This window comes from Heterodontus francisci, chromosome 28 (assembly GCF_036365525.1).
Source record: "Heterodontus francisci isolate sHetFra1 chromosome 28, sHetFra1.hap1, whole genome shotgun sequence".
In the NCBI taxonomy this organism is placed as follows: domain Eukaryota; kingdom Metazoa; phylum Chordata; class Chondrichthyes; order Heterodontiformes; family Heterodontidae; genus Heterodontus; species Heterodontus francisci.
In genome coordinates, this window is record NC_090398.1 from 30,742,965 (window position 1) to 30,767,330 (window position 24,366).

The 24,366-nt window shown below is 46.1% G+C and overlaps 1 protein-coding gene across 1 annotated transcript in view; it reads right to left on the minus strand.

The window, feature by feature from the left end:
- The window catches only part of LOC137345312 (NACHT, LRR and PYD domains-containing protein 3-like), a 93,491-nt gene that overhangs the window by 22,015 nt on the left and 47,110 nt on the right, over positions 1 to 24,366 (minus strand). Inside the window, exon 6 of the mRNA XM_068008810.1 lies at positions 15,180 to 16,917. Coding sequence (XP_067864911.1) covers positions 15,180 to 16,917 — 1,738 coding nt within the window. The remainder of the gene's footprint in view (positions 1 to 15,179; positions 16,918 to 24,366) is intronic.

Consider the following 24,366-nt stretch of genomic DNA (forward strand, 5'->3'; position numbering starts at 1 on the left):
ATGGCCAATTTACCTATCAACTTGCAAGTCTTTGGCATGTGGGAGGAAACCCACGCAGACACAGGGAGAACTTGAAAACTCCACACAGGCAGTACCCAGAATTGAACCCGGGTCGCTGGAGCTGTGAGGCTGCGCTGCTAACCACTGCGCCGCCCTACTTACTTAAGAAAGGATAGAATTGCATTAGAAACCATTCAGAGAAGGTTCACTTGACTGATTCCTGGGATGAAGGGGTTATCATATGAGGAAAGGTTGGACAGGTTGGATTAGAGATACAGCACTGAAACAGGCCCTTCGGCCCACCGAGACTGTGCCGAACATCAACCACCCATTTATACTAACCCTACGCTAATCCCATATTCCTACCAAACATCCCCACCTGTCCCAATATTTCCCTACCACCTACCTACACTAGTGACAATTTATAATGGCCAATTTACCTATCAACCTGCAAGTCTTTTGGCTTGTGGGAGGAAACCGGAGCACCCGGAGAAAACCCACGCAGACACAGGGAGAACTTGCAAACTCCACACAGGCAGTACCTGGAATCGAACCCGGGTCCCTGGAGCTGTGAGGCTGCGGTGCTAACCACTGCGCCACTGTGCCGCCCTACTGGGTCTGTATTCATTGGAGTTTAGAAGAACGAGAGGTCATCTTATTGAAACATATAAGCTCCTGAGGGGACTTGGCAGGTGGATGTTGAAAAGATGTTTCCCCTTGTGGCAGAGACTAAAATTATGGAACACAGTTTAAAAATAAGGGGTCTCCCATTTAAGACAGAGATGAAGAGAAATGTTTTCTCTCATAGGGTTGTTAGTCTGTGGAATTCTCTTCTCCAGAGAGCAGTGGAGGCAGGATCATTAAATATTTTTAAGGCTGAGTTCAACAGATTATTGATTGACAGGAGTGTCATAGGTTATAGTAGCAAGACAGGAAAGTAGAGTTGGGGCTGCAATCACATCAGTCATGATCTTATCAAATGGTGGAACAGGCTCGAGGGACCGAATGGCTGACTCCACCTACTAAGGTGTCTGTTCGTATCTAATCTGCTACCACTTCCTTCTCTCGTACTATCCAATACACTCGCTCCTTTATGTATCTTATTCCTCTATTGTACTTCTATATGCTGGTGACCATCCTCCTGCCACTTTAATTTAAACCCTCCGCAACCGCGCCAGTGAACATCCCCACATGGCCATTGGTCCCAGTCCTGTTGGGGTGGAACCTGTCCCTTTTGAATCGGAGCCTCCTTCCCCAGAACTGGTCCCAATGCCCCAAGAATCTGAAGCCCTACCTCCTGCACCATGCTTCAAGCCACGTATTGATGCTCCTTATCTTCCAATTTCTACTCTTGTTGGTGTGTGACACTGCGACTAATCCAGATATTATTACCTTCGAGATCCGACTTTTTGACTTCCTCCCGAGCTCCTGAAAATCAGACTGAAGGACCTCAATACCTACTGATGTGTACCACAACTTCTAGCTCGCTTCCTTCCCCCTGCAAACTATTCTACACTCTCTCCTTTACCCCGGCATTAGGGAGACAACACACCATGTGGGACTCACAATGACAGTTGCAGAAATGCCTGACGATGGAATCTCCGATAACCACTGCATTCCTACACTTTGCTGTTCCCCACTGTGCAGTCTCTTGCTCATTGGTGCCATGGTCTGGACTGCTCTCCAATGTGTTGTCATTCTCAGCAGTCTCCAATGGGAGGAGATGTTTCAGGTACAGGTTCAGTCCATTCCAACAAGGGTAAAAGTTAGTGGAACCAAAGCCAGGACTCCTGGGATGATGAACGAGGTAGAGAATATACTGAAACAAGAAAAGGGTGTTTGATGCATGTCAGCTGGATTCTTCATGAGAGGACCAGGACAAATACAATAAGTTGAAAGGGGAAGTGAAGAGCAAAATAAGACTGGCAAAGAGAGAATATGAGAATAGAATGGCAGTTAATATAAAAGGGAATCCAAAAATCTTCCACCAGCATGTAAATGGTAAGTGGATAGTCAGAGGCACGGTGGGGTCTATTAGTAACTAAGAAGGTGATATATGTTTAGAGACACAGGGTAAGGTTAAAATACCTAATGAGTACTTTGTATTGGTGTCTGCTAAGGAAAATGATGCTGACAAAATAGCAGAAGTGGAGATGCTGGAAGTAATGGACGGGTGAAAATTGCTCGGCTGGATGGACTAGAAAGGCTGGCTTTGCTTGGAGTGGATGGGTCGTCTGGTCCGGATGGCTTGCATCCCAGGTTGCTCAGGGAGGTGGGGTGGAGAGAGCAGAAGGGCTTGTCATAATCTTCCAATCTTCCCTAGATACAGGGGAGGTGCCAGAGGATTGGAAAGTGGTAAATATGACACACTGACTCAAAATAGGGTGCAAGGACATTCGTAGTAACTACAGGATGGGGAGTATAGTATCAGTGGTGGGTAAGGTTTTAGAAACAATGATCGGGGAAAAAAGGATCAGCACTTGGCAAGGTTTATGTTTATGAAGGGGAGCCAGCATCGATTTTTAAACAACAAATCGTGTTTGATGAAACTAATTGATTTTTTTAATGAAGTTACAGGGAAGATTGAGGATGGAAGCAGGAGGCAAAAGGGAGGGAGGAATTTAAAACAATCACTCTCACTAGAGAAAAAGTAATGGGAATACTAATGGGACTAAAGGCTGACAAGTCCCCTGGACCTGATGGTCTGCACCTGAGGGTCCGAAAGGAAGTGGCTGCAGAGATAGTGGATGCATTGGCTTTAATCTTCCAAAATTCCCTGGATTCTGAAAAGATCCCAGTGGATTGGAAACATCACTAGTCTAACTCCTCTGTTCAAGAAAGGAGAGAGACAGAAAGCAGGAAACTACAGGCCAGTTAGCCTAACATCTATCGCTCGGAAAATGCTAGAATCCATTATTTAAAGAGGTAGTAGCAGGACATCTGGAAAAATCACAATGCAATCAAGCAGAGTCAACATGGTTTTGTGAAAGGGACATCGTGTTTTACACATTTATTAGAGTTCTTTGAGGATGTAACAAGCAGGGTGGATAAAGGGGAACCAGGAGATGTAGTGTATGTGGATTTCCAAAAAGGTATTCGATAAGGTGCCGCATAAAAGGTTACTGCACCAGATAAGAGCTCCTGGTATTGGGGATGATATATTAACATGGACAGAGGACTGGCTGACTGACAGGAAACAGAGAGTCGGGATAAATGGGTCATTTTCAGCATGGCAAACTGCAATTAGTGTAATTGCACAGGGATCAGTGCTGAGATCTCAACCACTTACAATCTGTATGAATGACTTAGATAAAGAGACCGAATGTATTGTAGCCAAATTTGCTAACGATATGAAGATAGGTATGAAAGCAAGTTGTGAGGATTCTGCAAAGGGATATCGATAAGTTAAGTGACTGGGCAAAAACTTGGCAGATGGAGTAGAATGTGGAAAAATGTGAGGTTGTCCACTTTAGCAGGAATACAATTATTTACATGGAGAGAGACTACAGAATGCTGTGGTCCAGAAGGACCTGGGTGACCTTGTACATGACTCACAAAAAGTCAGCATGCAGGTACACCAAGTAATTAGAAAGGCAAATAATGTTGGCCTTCAATGCAAGTGGGATGGAGTATAAAAGTAGGCAAGTCTTGCCACAACTGTGCAGGGTATTGTTGAGTCTGCATCTAGAATACTGTGTACAGTTTTGTTCATCTTATTTAAGGAGGGACACACTTGTAATGGAAGTAGTTCAGAGAGGGTCACTCGGCTGATTCCTGGAATGAGCAGGTTGGGTGTATACTCATTGGAGTTTAGAAGATTGAGATGTGATCTCATTGAAAAGTATAAGAATCTGAGGGGACTTGACAGGGTAGATGCTGAGAGGATGTTTCCCCTAGTGGGGAGTCGAGAACTCGGGGGCACATGTTCAAACTAAGCGGCCTCCCATTGAAGACGGTGATGAGGAGGAACTTCTTCTCTGAGGGAGATTAGTGTTTGGAATTCTCTTCCCCCAGACAGCAGTGGAGGCTGGATCATTGAATATATTCAAGGCTGAATTAGACAGATTTTTGACTGACAAGGGAGTCAAGGTTTATTGGGGGCAGGCAGGAAAGTGGAGTTAAAGACCACAATTAGATCAGTCGTGATTTTATTGAATGACAGAACAGACTTGACGGGCTGAATGGCCTACTCCTGCTCCTTTTTCTAATGTTCTTATGAGGATGATACCAATCGCCTACATCAGGACATAATAGGCTATCAGAATGGGCAGACAAATAGCAGATGGAATGTCATACAGAGGTGTGAGGTGATGCATTTTGCAGAAGGGATAGGGAGAGGCAATATAGAATTAATGGTACAGTTCTAGAGTGTGTAGGAACAGAGGGACCTGGGGGTTCATGTGCATGGGTCTTTGAACATGGCAGGATATATTTATTTATTTAGAGATACAGCACTGAAACAGGCCCTTCGGCCCACCGAGTCTGTGCCGACCAAGAACCACCCATTTATACTAACCCTACAGTAATCCCATATTCCCTACCACCTACCTACACTAGGGGCAACTTACAATGGTCAATTTAACTATCACCTGCAAGTCTTTGGCAGTGGGAGGAAACCGGAGCACCCGGCGAAATATTGGAAGAGTAGTTAACAAAGTTTCATGGGATCTTGGGCTTCATAAATAGAAGCATTGAGTACAAAAGCAGGGAAGTTATGTAGAACCTTTATCAAGCTCTGGTTAGGCCACAGTTCGAATATTACATCCACTTTTGGTCACCACACATTAGGAAGGATGTGAGGGTTCCTGAGAGGGTGCAGTAGAGATTTAGCAGAACAGTTCCAGGGATGGAGGATTTTAGGGACAAGGTTAGATTGGAAAATCTGGGGTTGTTCTCCTTACATAAGAATTAGTAGCAGGAGTAGGCCACTCAGCCCCTCGCGTCTGCTCCACTCAATAGGATCATGGCTGATCTCCTGCCTATCCCCAATAACCTTTCACCCCCTTGCATATCAAGAATCTATTTACCTCTGACTTAAAAATATTCAAAGACTCTGCTTCCACCACCTTTTGAGGAAGGAATTTCCAAAGACTCACGACCCTCAGAGAAAAAATTTCTCCTCATCTCTGTCTTAAATGGGCGATCTCTTATTTTTAAACAGTGACCCCTGGTTCCAGATTCTCCCACAAGAGGAAAGATCCTTTCCACATCCACCTTGTCAAGACCCATCAGAATCCTTCCTTACATAAGGAGACCAAGACGCTACACAGTACTCGAGATGTGGTCTCAACAATGCGCTGCATAAATAAAGCATAACCTCTCTACTTTTGTATTCAATTCCCCTCACTAAAAAGGATAACATTCTATTAGCTTTCCTAATTACTTGCTGTACCTGTACACTAACCTTTTGTGATGCATGCACTAGGACACCCAGATCCCTCTGCATCTCCGAGCTCTGCAATCTCTCACCATTTAGATAATATGCTTCTTTTATTCCTCCTCCCAAAATGGAAAATCTCAGAATCACAGAATTGTTACAGTGCAGAAGGAGGCCATTCAACCCATCGTGTCTGCACCAGCCCTCTGAATGAGCAATTCACCGAATGCCATTCCCCATGCAAATCTTTCCTTTCAAGTATTCCCTTTTGAAAGTTCTGATTAAATCTGTTTCACTGTCATTTCAGGCAGTGCAATCCAGATCACAGCAAATGACTGTAAAAAAAATTCTCCTCCTCTTTCCCCTGATTCTGTTGTCAATTATCTTAAACCTGTGTTTTCTGATTACTGTCCCTCCCGCCAGTGGAAACAGTTTCTCCCGATCTACTCGATCAAAACCCTTCATGTTTGTAAGACTAAAAAATAGGGAAATGTTATCAAGAGAACTTGCCCTGTAGCTCACTGGACTAGTGTTTGTAAAATCCAGTCCTCCAGCAGTTCTTAAAGAGCTGCAGCTTTTTACAAAAGGGGAAGTTTTCATTGTACATAATGACACAGTGGAGACATGTGAGCAGCACTATGTCCTTTGATGTTAAAGAATTGGAGTTTGTGCAGGAAGTGCACTAAAGGAGGGTGGTTCTACTTGAGATTGAGTGTCACCCTTCGGTAAAAGCACAGTCGGCAGCTGCAGGAAGGGAGGTTGTCAATTGAGCCAAAGTAGTTCCCCAGGTGTCTGGAACATGGCTGTAAATGAGGACGAGGTATGTTGGTGTCAAGAGAAGGTGAAAGTAAATGTCATTTTCATGATTACATGCATTCCTTGTCTGGTCCACCAATCACTGCCCAAACCTAAGCTGGGAACCATACACCTGAAGGATCTTGGATTTTTCGATGCCAGGTTTAAGGATTAATTAGCTGCTCAAGGATCTGAGTTTGTTTCAGGGTATTAATTTAACAAAGGAACTGTTAAATGGACTGATCAACAGCATGATGGTAAGGGTGACTGCATTCAAAATGTCTTATTCAGCAGACTGTCTAGAAAGTTCAAGATAAGACAGTTGCAAGGTCTTGAAAATCTGTGAGAAGCTGTTGTCAGCATCAGATGTTGTAGTAACAATCTGTTTGAAACTATGAGAAACAGGTAGAGTGTGAGGAAAAGTACAAACTGTATTTCTCCAGCAAGATTATAAAACCAGGATTTTAGAAAGTTCGAGTAGACAGTCCATGAGGAGATCACGAAAAATATCCAACAGAAAACCACACGGGATGTCGATGGAGAATTGGTACTGAATTTTATTAGCAGCAAAGAAATCTTGTCGCCAGGACTGAAAATGAGACCTGACTCCGTGCCGGTGGACGATGGGACCTGACCCCGTGCCGGTGGGCGATGGGACCTGACCCCGTGTCGATGGGCGATGGGATATAACCCTGTGCCGGTGGGTGATGGGACCTGACCCCGTGTCAATGGGCGATGGGATATAACCCTGTGCTGGTGGGTGATGGGACCTGACCCCGTGCCGGTGGGTGATGGGATATAACCCTGTGCCGGTGGGTGATGGGACCTGACCCCGTGTCGATGGGCGATGGGATATAACCCTGTGCCGGTGGGTGATGGGACCTGACCCCGTGCCAGTGGGCGATGGGATATAACCCTGTGCCGGTGGGTGATGGGACATGACCCCGTGTCGATGGGCGATGGGATATAACCCCGTGCCGGTGGGCGGTGGGATATAACCCTGTGCCGGTGGGTGATGGGATATAACCCTGTGCCGGTGGGTGATGGGACCTGACCCCGTGCCGGTGGGCAGTGGGATATAACCCTGTGCCGGTGGGTGATGGGATATAACACTGTGCCGGTGGGTGACGGGACCTGACCCCGTGCCGGTGGGCGGTGGGATATAACCCTGTGCCGGTGGGTGATGGGATATAACCCAGTGCCGGTGGGTGACGGGACCTGACCCCGTGCCGGTGGGTGGTGGGATATAGCCCTGTGCTGGTGGGTGATGGGATATAACCCTGTGCCGGTGGGTGATGGGACCTGACCCCGTGCCGGTGGGCGATGGGATATAACCCTGTGCCAGTGGGTGAAGGGACCTGACCCCGTGCCGGTGGGCGATGGGATATAACCCTGTGCCGGTGGGTGACGGGACCTGACCCTGTGCCGGTGGGCGATGGGATATAACACTGTGCCGGTGGGCGATGGGATATAACCCTGTGCCGGTGGGTGATGGGACCTGACCCCGTGTCGATGGGCGATGGGATATAACCCCGTGCCGGTGGGCGGTGGGAGATATCCCTGTGCCGGTGGGTGATGGGATATAACCCTGTGCCGGTGGGTGATGGGACCTGACCCCGTGCCGGTGGGTGACGGGACCTGACCCCGTGCCGGTGGGTGATGGGACCTGACCCCGTGCCGGTGGGTGATGGGAACTGACCCCATGCCGGTGGGTGATGGAATATAACCCTGTGCCGGTGGGTGACGGGACCTGACCCCGTGCCGGTGGGTGACGGGACCTGACCCCGTGCCGGTGGACGGTGGGATATAACCCTGTGCCGGTGGGTGATGGGATATAACCCAGTGCCGGTGGGTGACGGGACCTGACCCCGTGCCGGTGGGTGGTGGGATATAGCCCTGTGCCGGTGGGTGATGGGATATAACCCTGTGCCGGTGGGTGATGGGACCTGACCCCGTGCCGGTGGGTGACGGGACCTGACCCCGTGCCAGTGGGTGACGGGACCTGACCCCGTGCCGGTGGGCGATGGGATATAACCCTGTGCCGGTGGGTGACGGGACCTGACCCTGTGCCGGTGGGCGATGGGATATAACCCTGTGCCGGTGGGTGATGGGACCTGACCCCGTGTCGATGGGCGATGGGATATAACCCCGTGCCGGTGGGCGGTGGGAGATAACCCTGTGCCGGTGGGTGATGGGATATAACCCTGTGCCGGTGGGTGATGGGACCTGACCCCGTGCCGGTGGGTGACGGGACCTGACCCCGTGCCGGTGGGTGATGGGACCTGACCCCGTGCCGGTGGGTGACGGGACCTGACCCCGTGCCGGTGGGTGATGGGATATAACCCTGTGCCGGTGGGTGACGGGACCTGACCCCGTGCCGGTGGGTGATGGGATCTGACCCCGTGCCGGTGGGTGACGGGACCTGACCCCGTGCCGGTGGGCGATGGGATATAACCCTGTGCCGGTGGGTGACGGGACCTGACCCTGTGCCAGTGGGCGATGGGATATAACCCTGTGCCGGTGGGTGACGGGACCTGACCCCGTGCCGGTGGGTGACGGGACCTGACCCCGTGCCGGTGGACGGTGGGATATAACCCTGTGCCGGTGGGTGACGGGACCTGACCCCGTGCTGGTGGGTGACGGGACCTGACCTAGTGCCGGTGGGCGATGGGCCCTGACCCCGTGCCGGTGGGCGGTGGGATATAACCCTGTGCCGGTTGGTGACGGGACCTGACCCCGTGCCGGTGGGTGACGGGACCTGACCCCGTGCCGGTGGACGGTGGGATATAACCCCGTGCCGGTAGGTGACGGGACCTGACCCCGTCTCAGCGGGTGACGAGACCTGACCCCGTCTCGGCGGGTGACGGGACCTGACCCCGTCTCGGCGGGTGACGGGACCTGACCCCGTCTCAGCGGGTGACGGGACCTGACCCCGTCTTGGCGGGTGACGGGACCTGACCCCGTCTCAGCGGGTGACGGGGCCTGACCCCGTGCAGGTGGGTGACGGGACCTGACCCCGTCTCGGCGGGTGACTGGTCTTGACCCCGTCTCGGCGGGTGACGGGACCTGACCCCGTGCAGGTGGGTGACGGGACATGACCCTGTGCTGGTGGGTGACGGGACCTGACCCCGTCTCGGTGGGTGACGGGACCTGACCCCATCTCGGCGGGTGACGGGACCTGACCCCGTGCAGGTGGGTGACGGGACCTGACCCCATGCTGGTGGGTGACGGGACCTGACCCCGTCTCAGCGGGTGACGGGACCTGACCCCGTGCAGATGGGTGACGGGACCTGACCCCGTGCTGGTGGGTGACGGGACCTGACCCCGTCTCAGCGGGTGACGGGACCTGACCCCGTGCAGGTGGGTGACGGGACCTGACCCCGTGCAGGTGGGTGACGGGACCTGACCCTGTGCTGGTGGGTGATGGGACCTGACCCCGTCTCAGTGGGTGACGGGACCTGACCCCGTGCTGGTGGGTGACGGGACCTGACCCCGTGCAGGTGGGTGACGGTGCTCTGGGACAGCATTTTGACAGAGGTGGCCAATTCAGGCTTTAACTCTTGAACTCCGCTGGACTCAGGCAGGCAGACTTCAGCGATCAAGAGGAGTGGGAAATTTGTCTTCCATCGTTGGTGCTGTAGCCACGATGGTGGCCATTGTGAGCAGGAGGCATCTTCATGGTCCACTGAGCAGCCATAAAGGCGGATTTACCTGGCACTCTCCACATATCGGCAGGGGTGGGAGGTGCCTCTTCATTGGGTGCTTAATTGCCTCAATTGACTACCCGGTGGGTAGCAGTGCCACTGAGGTTCCCGCTGATGGTAAAATACCTTGACACCAGAAAGACGTTAGACTTCCCCCTTGGCCCCCAACCCCTTCCACCACCATTTTACCTTCCCTCCTGCCTCCCAGCCCGTATCCAAAGGGCTGGTGAACCAAATTAGCAATAATACCGTAGAGGAGGAATTCCTGGAGTGCATATGTGATGGTTTTTTGGACCAATACGTTGAGGAACCAACTGGAGAACAAGCCATCCTAGATTGGGTATTGCGAAATGAAAAAGGAATAGTTAACAATCTTGTTGTGCGGGGTCCCTTGGGGAAGATCGACCGTAACATGATAGAATTCTTCATTAAGATGGATAGGGATAGCATTGATTCCGAGAGGAAAAGGAAACTATGAAGGTATGAGGCGCGAGTTGGTTATGATAGATTGGGGAATGTTACTTAAAAGGGTTGACAGTGGATAGGCAATGGCTGGCATTTAAAGAGCGCATGGATGAATTACAACAATTGTTCATTCCTGTCTGGCGTAAAAATAAAGCAGGAAGGGTGGCTCAACTATGGTTTACAAAAGAAATTAGGGATAGTATTAGATCCAAGGAGGAGAAATATAAAATGGCCAGAACAAGAAGCAAACCTGAAGATTGGGAGCAGTTTAGGATTCAGCAAAGGAGGACAAAGGTATTGATTAAGAAGGGGAAAAAACAGTATGAGAGTAAGCTTGCAGAGAACATAAAAACTGACTGTAAAAGCTTCTTCAGATATATGAAGAGAAAAAAATTAGTGAAGATAAATGTGGGTGCATTGCAGTCAGAAACGGAGGAATTTATAATGGGAAACAAAGAAATGGTGGGCCAATTAAGTACATACTTTGGTTCTGTTTTCACAAAGGAGAACACAAATTACCTCCCAGAAATGTTGTGGAAAGTAGGGTCTTGTGAGAAGGAGGAACTGTATGAAATCAGTATTAGTAGAGAAATGGTGTTAGGGAAATTGATGGTATTGAAGGGCAATAAATCCCCAGGGCCTGATAATCTACATCCCAGAGTACTGAAGGAAGTAGTCCTAGAAATAATAGATTCATTGCAGGTAATTTTTTTCAAAATTTTATATACTCTGGAACAGTTCCAACGGATTTGAGGGTAGCTAATGTAACCGCACTATTTAAAAAAGGAGGTAGAGAGAAAGTAGGGAATTATAGACCGGTTAGCCTGACATCAGAAGTGGAGAAGATTCCAGAGTCCATTATAAAAGATCTAATAGCAGAGCACTTGGTAAACAATGGTAGGATCAGACAAAGTCAACATAGATTTACAAAAGGGAAATCATGTTTAATAAATTTATTGGAATTTTTTGAGGATGTAACTGGTAGAATAGATAAGGGAGAACCAGTGGATGTGGTGTATTTGGACTTTCAGAAGGCTTTCGATAAGATCCCACAAAAGAGATTAGCGTGCAAAATTAAAGCACATGGGATTAGGGGTAAGGTATGGACATGGATAGAGAATTGGTTGGCAGACAGGAAACAAAGAGCAGGAATAAACGGGTCTTTTTCCGAGTGGCAGGCAGTGACAAGTGGGGTACCACAGGGATCAGTGCTAGGACCACAGCTATTCATAATATATAGTAATGATAAAGATGAGGGATTAAATGTAATATATCCAAGTTTGCAGACAACACAAAGCTGGGTAAGAGTGCGAGCTGTGAGGAGGATGCAGAGAAGCTCCAGTGTGATTTGGACAGGTTGAGTGAGTGAGAAAATACATGGCAGATGCAGTGTACTGTGGATAAATGTGAGGTTATCCACTTTGGTGGCAAATACAGAAAGGCAGATTATTATCTGAACAGCGACAGATTGGGAAAGAGGGATGTGCAGCGAGACCTGGGTGACCTTGTGCACCTGTTACTGAAAGTAAGCATGCAGGTGCAGCAGGCAGTTAAGAAGGCAGATGATATGTTGTCTTTCATAGTGAGAGAATTCGAGTACAGGAGCAAGGATGTCTTGCTGCAATTATACAAGGCCTTGGTGAGAACACATCTGGAGTATTGTGTGCAGTTTTGTTCTCCTTATCTGAGGAAGGTTGTTCTTGCGATGGAGGGAGTGCAGCGAAGGTTCAGCAGACTGATTCCTGGGATGGCAGGACTGATGCATGAGAGAGATTGGGTCGATTAGGCTTGTATTCGCTACAGTTTAGAAGAATGAGAGGGGATCTCATAGAAACCTACAAAATTCTAACAGGACTAGACAGACTAGATTCAGGAAGGATGTTCCCGATGGTGGAGGAGTCCAGGACCAGGGGTCACAATCTAAGTATAAGGGGTTAGCCATATGAGGACTGAGATGAGGAGAGATTTCTTCACCCAGAGAGTGGTGAACCTGTGCAATTTTTCTATCACGGAAAGCAGTCGAGGCAATATCATTAAACATATTCAAGAAAGAGTTAGGTATAGTTCCTAGGGCTAAAGGGATCAAGGATACGGGGAGAAAGTGGGACCAGGTTACTGAGTTTGGATGATCAGCCATGATGGTATTGAATCGCCCAGCAGGCTCGAATGGCCTGCTCCTGCTTCTATTTTTCTATGTTTCTATGTAAAATCCAGCCCTTAATCTCTAAGTCTCCTGAAGCTGAAGAATTGGCCATGTTGAGTTTTGAGGAGTATTTCTAATTAAGCTTATGTGAATCTCTGTCTTTAAATGTTTTTGTACTTTAATGTTCCTAAAAGTAATCAGATAAATCCATTACCATAAAGAGTTAAAATAAAAACATCCCCTGGAAACATTCTTCACACGATCATTTCACGTTTTCCCACATTGCACTCCATTTTCCAGATCTTTGCCCACTCGCGTAACCTATCTTTATCCCTTTGTAGCCTCCTTATGTCCTCTTCACAACTTACTTTCCTACCTATCTTTGTGTCATCAGCAAATTTGATAACTATACCTTCGGTCCCTTCATCCAAGTCATTTATATAAATTGTAAAAAGTTGAGGCCATATCACTGATCCGAGTGACAATCTCATTACATTTTGCCAAACAGAAAATGACCTATTTGTGTCTACTCTCTGTTTCCTGTTGGCTAATCAATATTCTACCCATGCCAATATATTACCCTCTACACCGTGAGCTTTTATTTGCCACAATAACCTTTGATGTGGCACCTTATTGTTATCATCTACTTGGAGCAAAGAAGGTTGAGAGAAGCAAAAACAAGAAATGCTGGATTCACTCAGCAGGTCTGGCAGCATCTGTGGAAAGAGAAGCAGAGTTAACGTTTCGGGTCAGTGACCCTTCTTCGGAAGAAGGGTCACTGACCCGAAACGTTAACTCTGCTTCTCTTTCCACAGATGCTGCCAGACCTGCTGAGTGAATCCAGCATTTCTTGTTTTTGTTTCAGATTTCCAGCATCCGCAGTATTTTGCTTTTATATAAGGTTGAGAGGACATCTGACAGAGGTGTATAAGATTATAACAGGTTTAGATAAGACAGACAAAGAAAATCCATTACCATTAGCTGAAGGTACAAATTTCAGATTTTGAGCAAGAGATACAGGGGGTTGGTGAGGAAGAACTTTACTTTCCACAGTGAGTAGTCATGACTTGGAACTCACTGTCTATGAGGGTGGAGGAAGTGGAGACAATCAGTGATTTCAAAAAGGGAATTCGATACATACTTGAGGGAAATAAACTAGCAGGGCTACGGGGAGAGAGCGAGGGAATGGGACTGACTGAATTGCTATACAGCCAGCTGGCATGGACTCAATGGGTCAAATGGCCTCCTTCTGTGGCAGAATGACTCTATGGTGAGAATGTGGAACCTGCAACACAGTAGGTGTTTGTGGTGAATAGTTTATATACATTGAAGGGGAGGCTAGAATATCAGATGACAGAGAAGACCATAGAGAGTTATACTGATAGGATTAGATGAGGAAAGACGGGAGGAGGCTCAAGTGGAACATAAATGCCTGCATGGACTGGTTGGGCCGAATGGCCTGTTTCTGTGCTGTATATCCTATGTAATACAGTACTGTCTGTGTGAAGTCTTTAACTGTCCCTCAGTCTGGTCTCATTGCCTGATGATCAGAATTACCCTCCTGGAGCTTAGTGACCAGCCTCATCATGTTTGGGGAAAATGGTCTCATTTCTGTCACTTCTTAAATCCTGGATTTTATGGGAATGGGGTGATTTCTCCTGAATTAGATGATAAAACAGTGATTTCTCGTACTTTTCACTCTGTACAGTTTATCAATTTGTATAATACCTGGGCTGAGTTATATTGTGAAATGGTGCTAACTGCTGCTGTAAAATCCATTCCCCCAGGATTTTATATAACAAGGGGAATTGATTCTGTCCCGTTGTAAGTTTTAAATGTGCCTGTGCTCCTATTTTACAGGGGAGGGGAGTCTCTCACTTTATTCCCCATTAAACTGGCACTGCATTTATTTCCAGTCTAATTGGTCTGACAGTTTCTGGGCAATTTTCCAAAGTTCCTCCCAGATTGGGACTTCACACAAGGGGACGGATTATGGGAAATTCCCAGGTTCAGGCCCCCAGGTTTTTCCCAGGAGCTGCTGCTGTGAGGCCCCACCACTGGCCGGTGTGTGTCTGTACTCCGGGGTTAATACCGGGCAACACATTAGAATGGAGTCTTTTTATCAGCAAGTTTAACCTCCAAAATGTCACTCTTTACTTACTGTTCAGGACTGTGAATATTCTGAACATTTACAGCTAAAATAATTCCTGTTTTCCCAATACTCCCAATCCAGGAAACGTCTCCCTCCACATACACATCCTGCATGGGATTGGATTAAATATCTAATGTTAATTATTAAACTCAGGTTTCTGTCCTGTATCTAGTTAAAATGGTGGATGTGGAAAATATTTGACGTTAATTTTCTGTTCTGCTGGTTTATATTTTATATTTACATTCTGCTGTCCAGCCTTATTAATGATGATTTATTGTAATTAAATTATCAGACCCTTTCAGTGACCTGTATTTACTGATTCCATACAGATTGTAAAATCCCTGATGGTTCACAAGGATTCATTTTAGATTTTCCAGTCCTGATGGTAAAACTAAACAATCCTCTTATTATTTGTCATCGTTGTGTTGAATCTGTTTCTCTCTGGTTTAACTGAACTGTTTCTTTCCCTTCATTACGGAGCAACAACACAATCTGTGACTGTTCTACAATTCACCCAACAGTTAGAGACAAATAAACAGTTACCTCAACTCCTGGCATTTGTGCAGTACGGGTCCCAGCCGCTCGAGTCCTTCAAACTGAATGTTGCAGTCATCAAGATGAAGGTTTTTGATGGTATCACAGAGACTAATAACGTGAGACAGGACCGCACAGTCAATTGGGGTCAGTCGCAATCTATTAAATGTAAGTGTGTCCACAGATCCCACTGTATCTTGAGCCAGTACTTTATTCTGAGACTCAAACAGGTACTGCAATGTGTTCAGGAGGTTCCTTTTATTAGTTTCAATCCCTGTTTTTCTAATCTCTCCTTCAACCTTCTCCTTCACCCAGTCAATCACTCTGCAGGTTGTTTGATGAGGAAATGGACCCAGAAACTCCTCCAGGGGTCGAGCTGCCTGTGGGGAGGAGAGACCAGCAACAAAACGCAGAAATATCTCAAATCTCCCATCCTTTTTCCTGTGAGCGTCACTGAGGAGATTCCGGAAGTCTCTGCGACCTGCAGTCAGGAATTGTGCGAGTGCAGCTACAAACTCTTGGATGGTGAGGTGCGGGAAGGTGTAAACCACACTCTGGACAGAATCATCTCTCTCCAAAAGTTCCATCAGGAATCCAGACAGGAACTGGGAAGGTTGCAGATTGTACTCGATCAAATCTCCATTTCTAAACACAATCTTCTTCCTGGAGACTCCTGTGAAGGCCATCTCACCGATCTTCAGTAACACATCACCGGGGTTTTCAATCTCTCGGCCATGGTTTTTCAGAATGTTGTAAATATAGTAGGAATATAGCTGGGTGATGGTCTTGGGAACTTGCTGCTGTTTCCTGTCTCTTTGTGTAAAGAAGGGACCCAGTGACAGACAGAGTATCCAGCAGTAGGAAGGGTTGTAACACATGGTGTACAGGATCTCATTCTCCTCCACGTGTTTGAAAACAGCTGCTGCCACCGTCTGATCTTCAAAAAACTTGTTGAAATATTCCTTCCGTTCATCACCAACAAATCCCAGGATTTCAGCCCAGACACTGATCTCAGCCTTTCCCAATAAATGTAATGCAGTGGGGCGACTGGTCACTAGCACTGAACATCCTGGGAGCAGCTTGTGTTGTATTAAACTGTACACAATGTCAGACACTTCACACCAGCATTCGGGATCTGTGCACATGTACTGAGGTTCTGTATTTCTCCGATTGTCAGCAAAATCGATCTTGTCCTTGAATTCATCCAAACCATCAAATATAAACAGCAATCCCTCTGGATTCTTCCAGAGCTCTCCCAGATCATTCCCAAAGTAAGGATACTGCTTCAGTATCAGATTCCTCAGGTTTATTCTCCACTTAATATTATTCAAATCCCAGAATTTAAAACTGAAAACAATTTGAAAGTTTGGGTATATTTTCCCAGTGGCCCAGTCATAAACAATCTTTTGTACCATTGTTGTTTTTCCAATCCCCGGGACTCCACTCACTGCTGCTGAACTCCCAGATTTGGATTTTCTCTGGGCAAAACTGCTCTGGAATAATTGATCAGTTCGGATTTTTTCCATTTTTTCCCTGAGATGTTTCTTTCTCCACTTTTCATGGTCTCGGCCTCTTGCCAGCAGTTCATGTTCTACAAGTATCCGATCTCGAACAGTAGTAATGACCGTTAACTCAGCGTATCGATCAACCAGCTGGAAAATCTTAACCTTCTCCTTTATTAGGATAGTGTTCACTCTCAGTGTTTCAGTTTGTACCCGGAGTGTTTCCTTGTGTTTCTGTTGAACATCTTCAATTAGAACAGACTGAAAGTGGTTTTCACTGTTAGTTTTGTTAACAAACAATCTCTCATTACTATTTCACTGAATAGATATATTTAATTCACTACTTCAATGGAGATGCATATTAGAATTAGAACCCAGTTATTGAAAGTTGCTTGAAAGTGAATAATCCTGAGAAAAGTTTCTAACGCTCCCTTGATTCTAATATTTACTGAACCCAGAGATTTCTCAGAAGGTGATATTTTCCCTCTGATGATTAATACTATCCAGCCTGCCCTGTACTATAAACATCTCATTGCAAATGCACACATGATCCTAGTATACAACAGCAGATGTTCGAGTTGATCAATCTTCACAATGGTCAGTGGTGCTGATACTCTGCACCAAGGATCCTTAGACAGCACCTTCCAAACCCACGACTTCCACCACCTCGAAGGACAAGAGCAGCAGATGCATGGGAACACCACCATCTGCAAGCTCCCGTCCAAGTCACACACCATCCAAAATAAAAGCAAAATACTGCGGATGCTGGAAATCTGAAATAAAAACAAGAAATGCTGGAAACCTTCAGCAGGTCTGGCAGCATCTGTGAAAAGAGAAGCAGAGTTAATGTTTCGGGTCAGTGACCCTTCTTCGGAACACCATCCTGATTTGGAACTATATCGCCGTTCCTTCACTGTTGCTGGGTCAAAATCCTGGAACTCCCTTACTAACAGCACTGTGGGTATACCTACCCCACATGGACTGCAGTGGTTAAAGAAGGCAGCTCATCACCACCTTCTCAAGGGCAATTAGGGATGGGCAATAAATGCTGGCCTGGCCAGCGATACCCACATACCATGAATGAATAAAAAAAAGGGAAATAGGACATTGGATATCAGTGGGAGAGGAACAGACTGCATGAGGTCAGGATTTCCACTGTTATTGCAGCAGGCCTTAGAATAGAATATAATCACACAAAGCCTATGGCACAGAAAGAAGCCACGTGGCCCATCATGCCGAAATAAATCCCACTTTCCAGCATGTGGTCCATTTGGTCCTGCTGGTTACAGCACTTCGGCTGGACATCCAGGCACCTTTTGAATGAGATGAGAGTTTCTGCCTCTACCACCCTTTCAGGCAGTGAGTTCCAGACCCCCACCACCCTCTGGGTGAAAATATTTTCCTCATCTTCACTGACCCCTCTGCTAATGTAAATAGGCCCTTCACCTCCACTCTATCCAGGCCCTTCACAATTTTGTACATCTCAATTAGATCTCCGCTCTGCCTCCTCTGTTCCAAAGGGAACAACCCCAGCCTATCCAATCTTTCCTCAAAGCTGCTTTTTCCATTCCTGGCAACATCCTCATAAATCTCCTCTGTACCCTCTCTAGTGCAATTACATCCTTCCTGTAATGAGGTGACCAGAATTGTACACAGTACTCAAGTTGTGGCGTAACCAATGAGTTATACAGTTCCAGCAGAACCTCCCTGCTCTTGTCTTGTATACATCGGCTGATAAAGGAAAGAAGTCCATAATCCTTCATAACCTGTCATGATACCTTCAGGGATCTGTGCACATTCACTCCAACGTCCCTCACTTCTCAGTGTCCTCCCACTTATTACCTGCCTTGGGTAGGATATGAACAGACTGTGAATGGAGATAAGTTCCACTGGGCATCGTATCCGAACTCTGAGCTTCTGACCCCATTTCCTCACCATCACAATGACTGCCTGTCCCCACTTCACCTCATTTGCTGCTGAAACCTTCATAAATGGTTTTGTTAACTCCAGACTCGACTATTTCAATGATCTCCTGGTCTGCCTCCCACCTTGCATCATCTGTACCTGAGCACCCAAAAATGGATTTTCACTGGGAAAAATTGCTGTGGAATAATTGATCAGTTCGGATCTTTACAGTTCTCTCTGGAGAAGTTTCTCTCTCCACTTTTCCTGGTCTCAGCCTCTTGCCACCAGTTCATGTTCAAACCTGAGCTCATCCAAAACTCTTCTATCTGTATCTCACCAAGTTCCCGTTCACCTATCAACCCTGTGCTTGCTGACCTACATTGGCTCCCAGTCCAGCAACATAACGATTTAAACATTATAATTCTTGTTTAAAAATCCCTCCATGGCCACACCCCTCCCTTCCTTTAAACTCCTCCAGCCCTAAAGCCCTCCAAAATATTTCCATTCCTCCAACTCTGGCCTCTTGCGCATCCTTAGTTTTCAATGTTCCACCATTGGCGGCCATGCCTTCAGCTTCGTTGTTCCTGATCTCTGGGATTCCCTCTCTTGCTTCATGACTCGGTCAGGATATCTGGGTATTACTTTAACTTCTACAGTCACCTGATGACAGTTACGATCACTGCCATTCTGATGGTGCAGAGGAGAATCAGAAAGTTCATATAAGGTACAAAAATAAATTACTGTGGATGCTGGAAATATGTATTAAAAACAGAAAATGCGGGAAATACTCAGCTCAGGCTGAATGTGTGGAAAGAGAAACAGAGTTAACGTTTCAGGTCAACTGTCTTTCATCAACTGGAAAATGTTAGAGATGTTACAGATATTAAACAAGTACAGAGGCAGGAAGAGGCAGGGAGCAGGGATAAGATCTAAAGGGAAGAACTGTGATAGGCTGGTAGGTAAGGGAGATTAAATGACAAAAGGAATGATGGTGTAAGGCAAAATGAGATGTTAATGGGGCAAATAAAGAAACAAAAGATGGGTCTAGAGGAGAGAAGATGCTGGAAATACTCAGCAGGTTGGGCAGCGTCTGTGGAGACAGAAACAGTCTGTGTTTCAGGTTTGTGACCTTTCATCAGAACAGTTCGGTTTCTCTTTCCACAGATGCTGCCAGATCTGCTGAGCATTTCCAGCAATTTCTGTTTTTATTTCAGATTTCCAGCAACTGCAGTGTTTTGTTTTTGTTTGGAACGAGAGGATGTGTGAATACAAATAGCAGCATCATGACCAATAGCTGCTGTCCAGAAAAATGGGGGCAGAGATTATGAGCTGTAATTATTAAACTCAAGGTTGAGAATGGAAGGCTGTAATGTGCCTAATGAAAAGCTGAGGTGCTTTCCCTCAAGCTTAAATTGAGCTTCATTGGAATAGTGTAGGACAAGAACAGAAAGTTAAGAGTTGGAGTGAGGCAGATAATTAAAATAATAGGCAGCTGAGAACTGACTATGGCACCGTGGTACAGGAGGCCATTCAAGTGGGAGGAGTAAATAGGAATGTAGTGTTAGTCGGAGACAGTATAGCCAGGGGATAGACACTGTTCTCTGTGGCCAAGAGTGAGAGTCCAGAAGTCTGTATTACCTGCCGTGTGCCAGGGTTCGGTACATCTGCTCAGGCTGGAGAGGAACTTGCAGTGGGAGGGGGAGGATCCAGTTGTTGTGATCCATGTGGGTACCAACAACACAGACAGGACTAGAAAAGTGGTTCTGCATAGAGAGTATGAGTATTTAACTAGGGGCTAAATTAAAAAGCAGAAATTCAAAGGTAATAATTTTTGGATTATTACCTGAGCCAAGAGCAAATTTGAGTAGGGTAAATAAGATTACAGCATTAAATTCATGGCTCAAAGATTGATGTGGGAGAAATGGATTTTGATTCATGGGGCACTGGCGCCAGTACTGGGGATAGTGGGAGCTGTACCATTAGGACAGTCTTTACCTGAACCATGCTGGGTCCGGTGTTCTGGCAAGTCGTATAACTAGGGCAGTAGAGAAGGCTTTAAACTAAATAGTGGGGGCAAGGGATCAAGTGAGGGAAGATGTGATAATTTAGAGGGAAAGCGAAACAGCAAGAGACCAAGATAGCAATCAGGGAACTGATAATCTAAATGTGGCAGGAAGGGAAGATTGGAGGGAAGCGAAACTGGTAACAGGAAGTAAAAGTAGTAAGCAAAATCAGAAGCTAGACAAAGCAAAGGCGAGGATCAAATAGGATCAGAATGCAGAATAAAGAACTGGCTGGGCAACAGGAGACAGAGAGTAGCAGTGGAAGGGAATTTCTCAAAATGGAGATGTGTAACCAGTGGTGTTCCACATGGATCCGTGCTGGGACCACTGTTGTTTGTGATATAATTAAATGATTTGGAGGAAAGTATAGGTGGTCTGATTAGCAAGTTTGCAGACGACACTAAGATTGGTGGAGTAGCAGATAGTGAAGGGGACTGTCAGAGAATACAGCAGAATATAGATAGATTGGAGAGTTGGGCAGAGTAATGGCAGATGGAGTTCAATCTGGGCAAATGCGAGGTGATGCATTTTGGAAGATTCAATTCAAGAGTGAACTATACAATAAATGGAAAAGTCCTGGGGAAAATTGATGTACAGAGAGATTTGGGTGTTCAGGTCCATTGTTCCCTGAAGGTGGCGATAGGTCAATAGAGTGGTCAAGAAGGCATACGGCATGCTTTCCTTCATCGGACGGGGTACTGAGTACAAGAGTTGGCAGGTCATGTTACAGTTGTATAAGACTTTGGTTCGGCCACATTTTGAATACTGCGTGCAGTTCTGGTTGCCACATTACCAAAAGGATGTAGGTGCTTTGGAGAGTGTGCAGAGGAGGTTCACCAGGATGTTGCCTGGTATGGAGGGTGCTAGCTATGAAGAGAGGTTGAGTAGATTAGGATTATTTTCATTAGAAAGACGGAGGTTGAGGGGGGACCTGATTGAGGTGTACAAAATCATGAGAGGTATAGACAGGGTGGATAGCAAGAAGCTTTTCCCCAGAGTGGGGGATTCAATTACTAGGGGTCACGAGTTCAAAGTGAGAGGGGAAAAGTTTAGGGGGGATATGCGTGGAAAGTTATTTACGCAGAGGGTGGTGGGTGCCTGGAACGCGTTGCCAGCGGAGGTGGTAGACGCAGGCACGATAGCGTCTTTTAAGATGTATCTAGACAGATACATGAAAGGGCAGGAAGCAAAGAGATTCAGACCCTTAGAAAATAGGCGACATGTTTAGATAGGGGATCTGGATAGGCGCAGGCTTGGAGGGCCGAAGGGCCTGTTCCTGTGCTGTAATTTTCTTTGTTCTTTGTAATAAGGTTAGAAAGAGAAAGCTAAGTGCACTCTTATCAGAATGTACGCAGCATTTGCAACAAGGTAAATGATTTGAACTCACAAATAGAGGTAAATGGGTATGATTTAATGATCATTACAGAGACGTGGTTACAGGGTAACCAAGACTGGGAAGTAAATTGTGATTTAGAAAGGATAGGCAAAAAGGAAAAGGAGATGGGGTCGTGCTCTTAAAAAGGGACGAGATCAGTACATGAGTAAGAGAAGATCTTAGATCGAAGGATCAAGATGGAGAATCAATTTGGGCAGAGCTAAGAAACAGCAAGGGGCAGCAAACATTGGTGGCAGTTGTTTATAGCACACCAAACAGTCGTGGTAATGTTGGGCATGATACAAATCAGGAAATTAGAGATGCATGTAATATAGTAATAATGGGCTGCTTCAATTGACACATAGACTGGGTAAACCTAATCAGCACTAATTTTGTGGAGGATGAATTACTGGAGTGTGTACAAGGTAGTTTCCTGGAGCACTGTGTTATAGAACCAACGAGGATCGGGCTATTTTACATTCAGTAGTATTGAATGTGAAAGGGCTAATTAATAACCTTGCTTTCAAGGAACCTTTTGGAAATAGTGACCATAATATGAAATAATTTACATTAACTTTGAAAGTGATATAGCTCATTCTGTAGCTAGGGTCTTATATCTGAACAAAGAAAACTATGAAAGTATGAGCGGCAAGTTGGTTATGATGGATTGGGAAAATACATAAAGATTTGACAGCAGACAGGCAATGGCTAGTATTTAAAGAAGCATTACATGGGTTTACAACAAATATACATTTCTCCAAGACACAAAAACCCAACAGGAAAGATGAATCAATCGTGGCTAACAAAAGAAATTAAAGACCGCATTGGATCAAAGGAAGTGCTTTATGAGGTTGCCAGAAAAAGTGGTAAGCCCGAGGATTGGGAGCAATTTATAATCCAGCAAAGGATGACCATGAAACTGATAAAGAAAGGAAAAAGAGAATACGAATGCAAGCTAGTGAGAAACATAAAGGTGGACTGTAAAAGTATCTTTAGGTATATGTAAAGGAAAAGATTAGCAAGGACAAATGTGGGTCCCTTACAGGCAGAGACAGGAGAATGTATAATGGAAAATAGGAAAATAGTGAACAGACTAAACAATTACTTTGTGTCTGTCTTCACGGAGGAAGATACAGAAAATCTCACAGAAATACTAAGAAACTTGGGAAAATAAGGAACTGAATGAAATTAGTATTAATAAAGGGATAGTATTTGAAACATTAACTGGATTGTAGATTGACAAATCCCCTAGACTAGATGAAGGAAGTGACTATAGAGAAGTGGACGCATTGGTAGTTATCTTTCAAAATTCTATAGATTCTGGAAATGTTCCTGCAGACTGGAAAGTAGCAATTGCAACCCCACTATTGAAGAAAGGAGGGAGAGAGAAAACGGGGAACTATAGACCTGATAATTTGACATCAGTGGTGTGATAACTGGACACTTTGAAAATAATGATCTGATTGGGCAGAGTCAGCATGGATTTATCAAAGGGGAATCATGTTTGACAAACCTGTTGGAGTTTTTTGAGGCTGTTACTTGTAGCATAGATAAAGGAGAACCAGTGGATGTGGTGCATTTAGATTTTCAGAAGGCTTTTGATAAAGTCCTACACAGGAGGTTAGTAAACAAAATTAGAGCACATGAGATTGGGAGAAACACATTAATATGGTTGAGAATCTGTGATTGGACAGAAAATAGAGAGTAGGAATAAATGGGTTATTATCAGGGCGGCAGGCTGAACACAAAAGTCCGAGTGTATCAGGCCTGTGTCCTCAGTACCTTGCTCTACGGCAGCGAGGCCTGGACAACGTATACCAGCCAAGAGCGACGTCTCAATTCATTCCATCTTCGCTGCCTTCGGAGAATACTTGGCATCAGGTGGCAGGACTATATCTCCAACACAGAAGTCCTTGAAGCAGCCAACTCCCCCAGCTTATACACACTACTGAGTCAGCGGCGCTTGAGATGGCTTGGCCATGTGAGCCGCATGGAAGATGGCAGGATCCCCAAAGACACATTCTACAGCGAGCTCGCCACTGGTATCAGACCCACAGGCCGTCCATGTCTCCGCTTTAAAGACATCTGCAAACGCGACATGAAATCGTGTGACATTGATCACAAGTCGTGGGAGTCAGTTGCCAGCATTCGCCAGAGCTGGCGGGCAGCCATAAAGACAGGGCTAAATTGTGGCGAGTCGAAGAGACTTAGTAGTTGGCAGGAAAAAAGACAGAGGCGCAAGGGGAGAGCCAACTGTGCAACAGCCCCGACAAACAAATTTCTCTGCAGCACCTGTGGAAGAGCCTGTCACTCCAGAATTGGCCTTTATAGCCACTCCAGGCGCTGCTTCA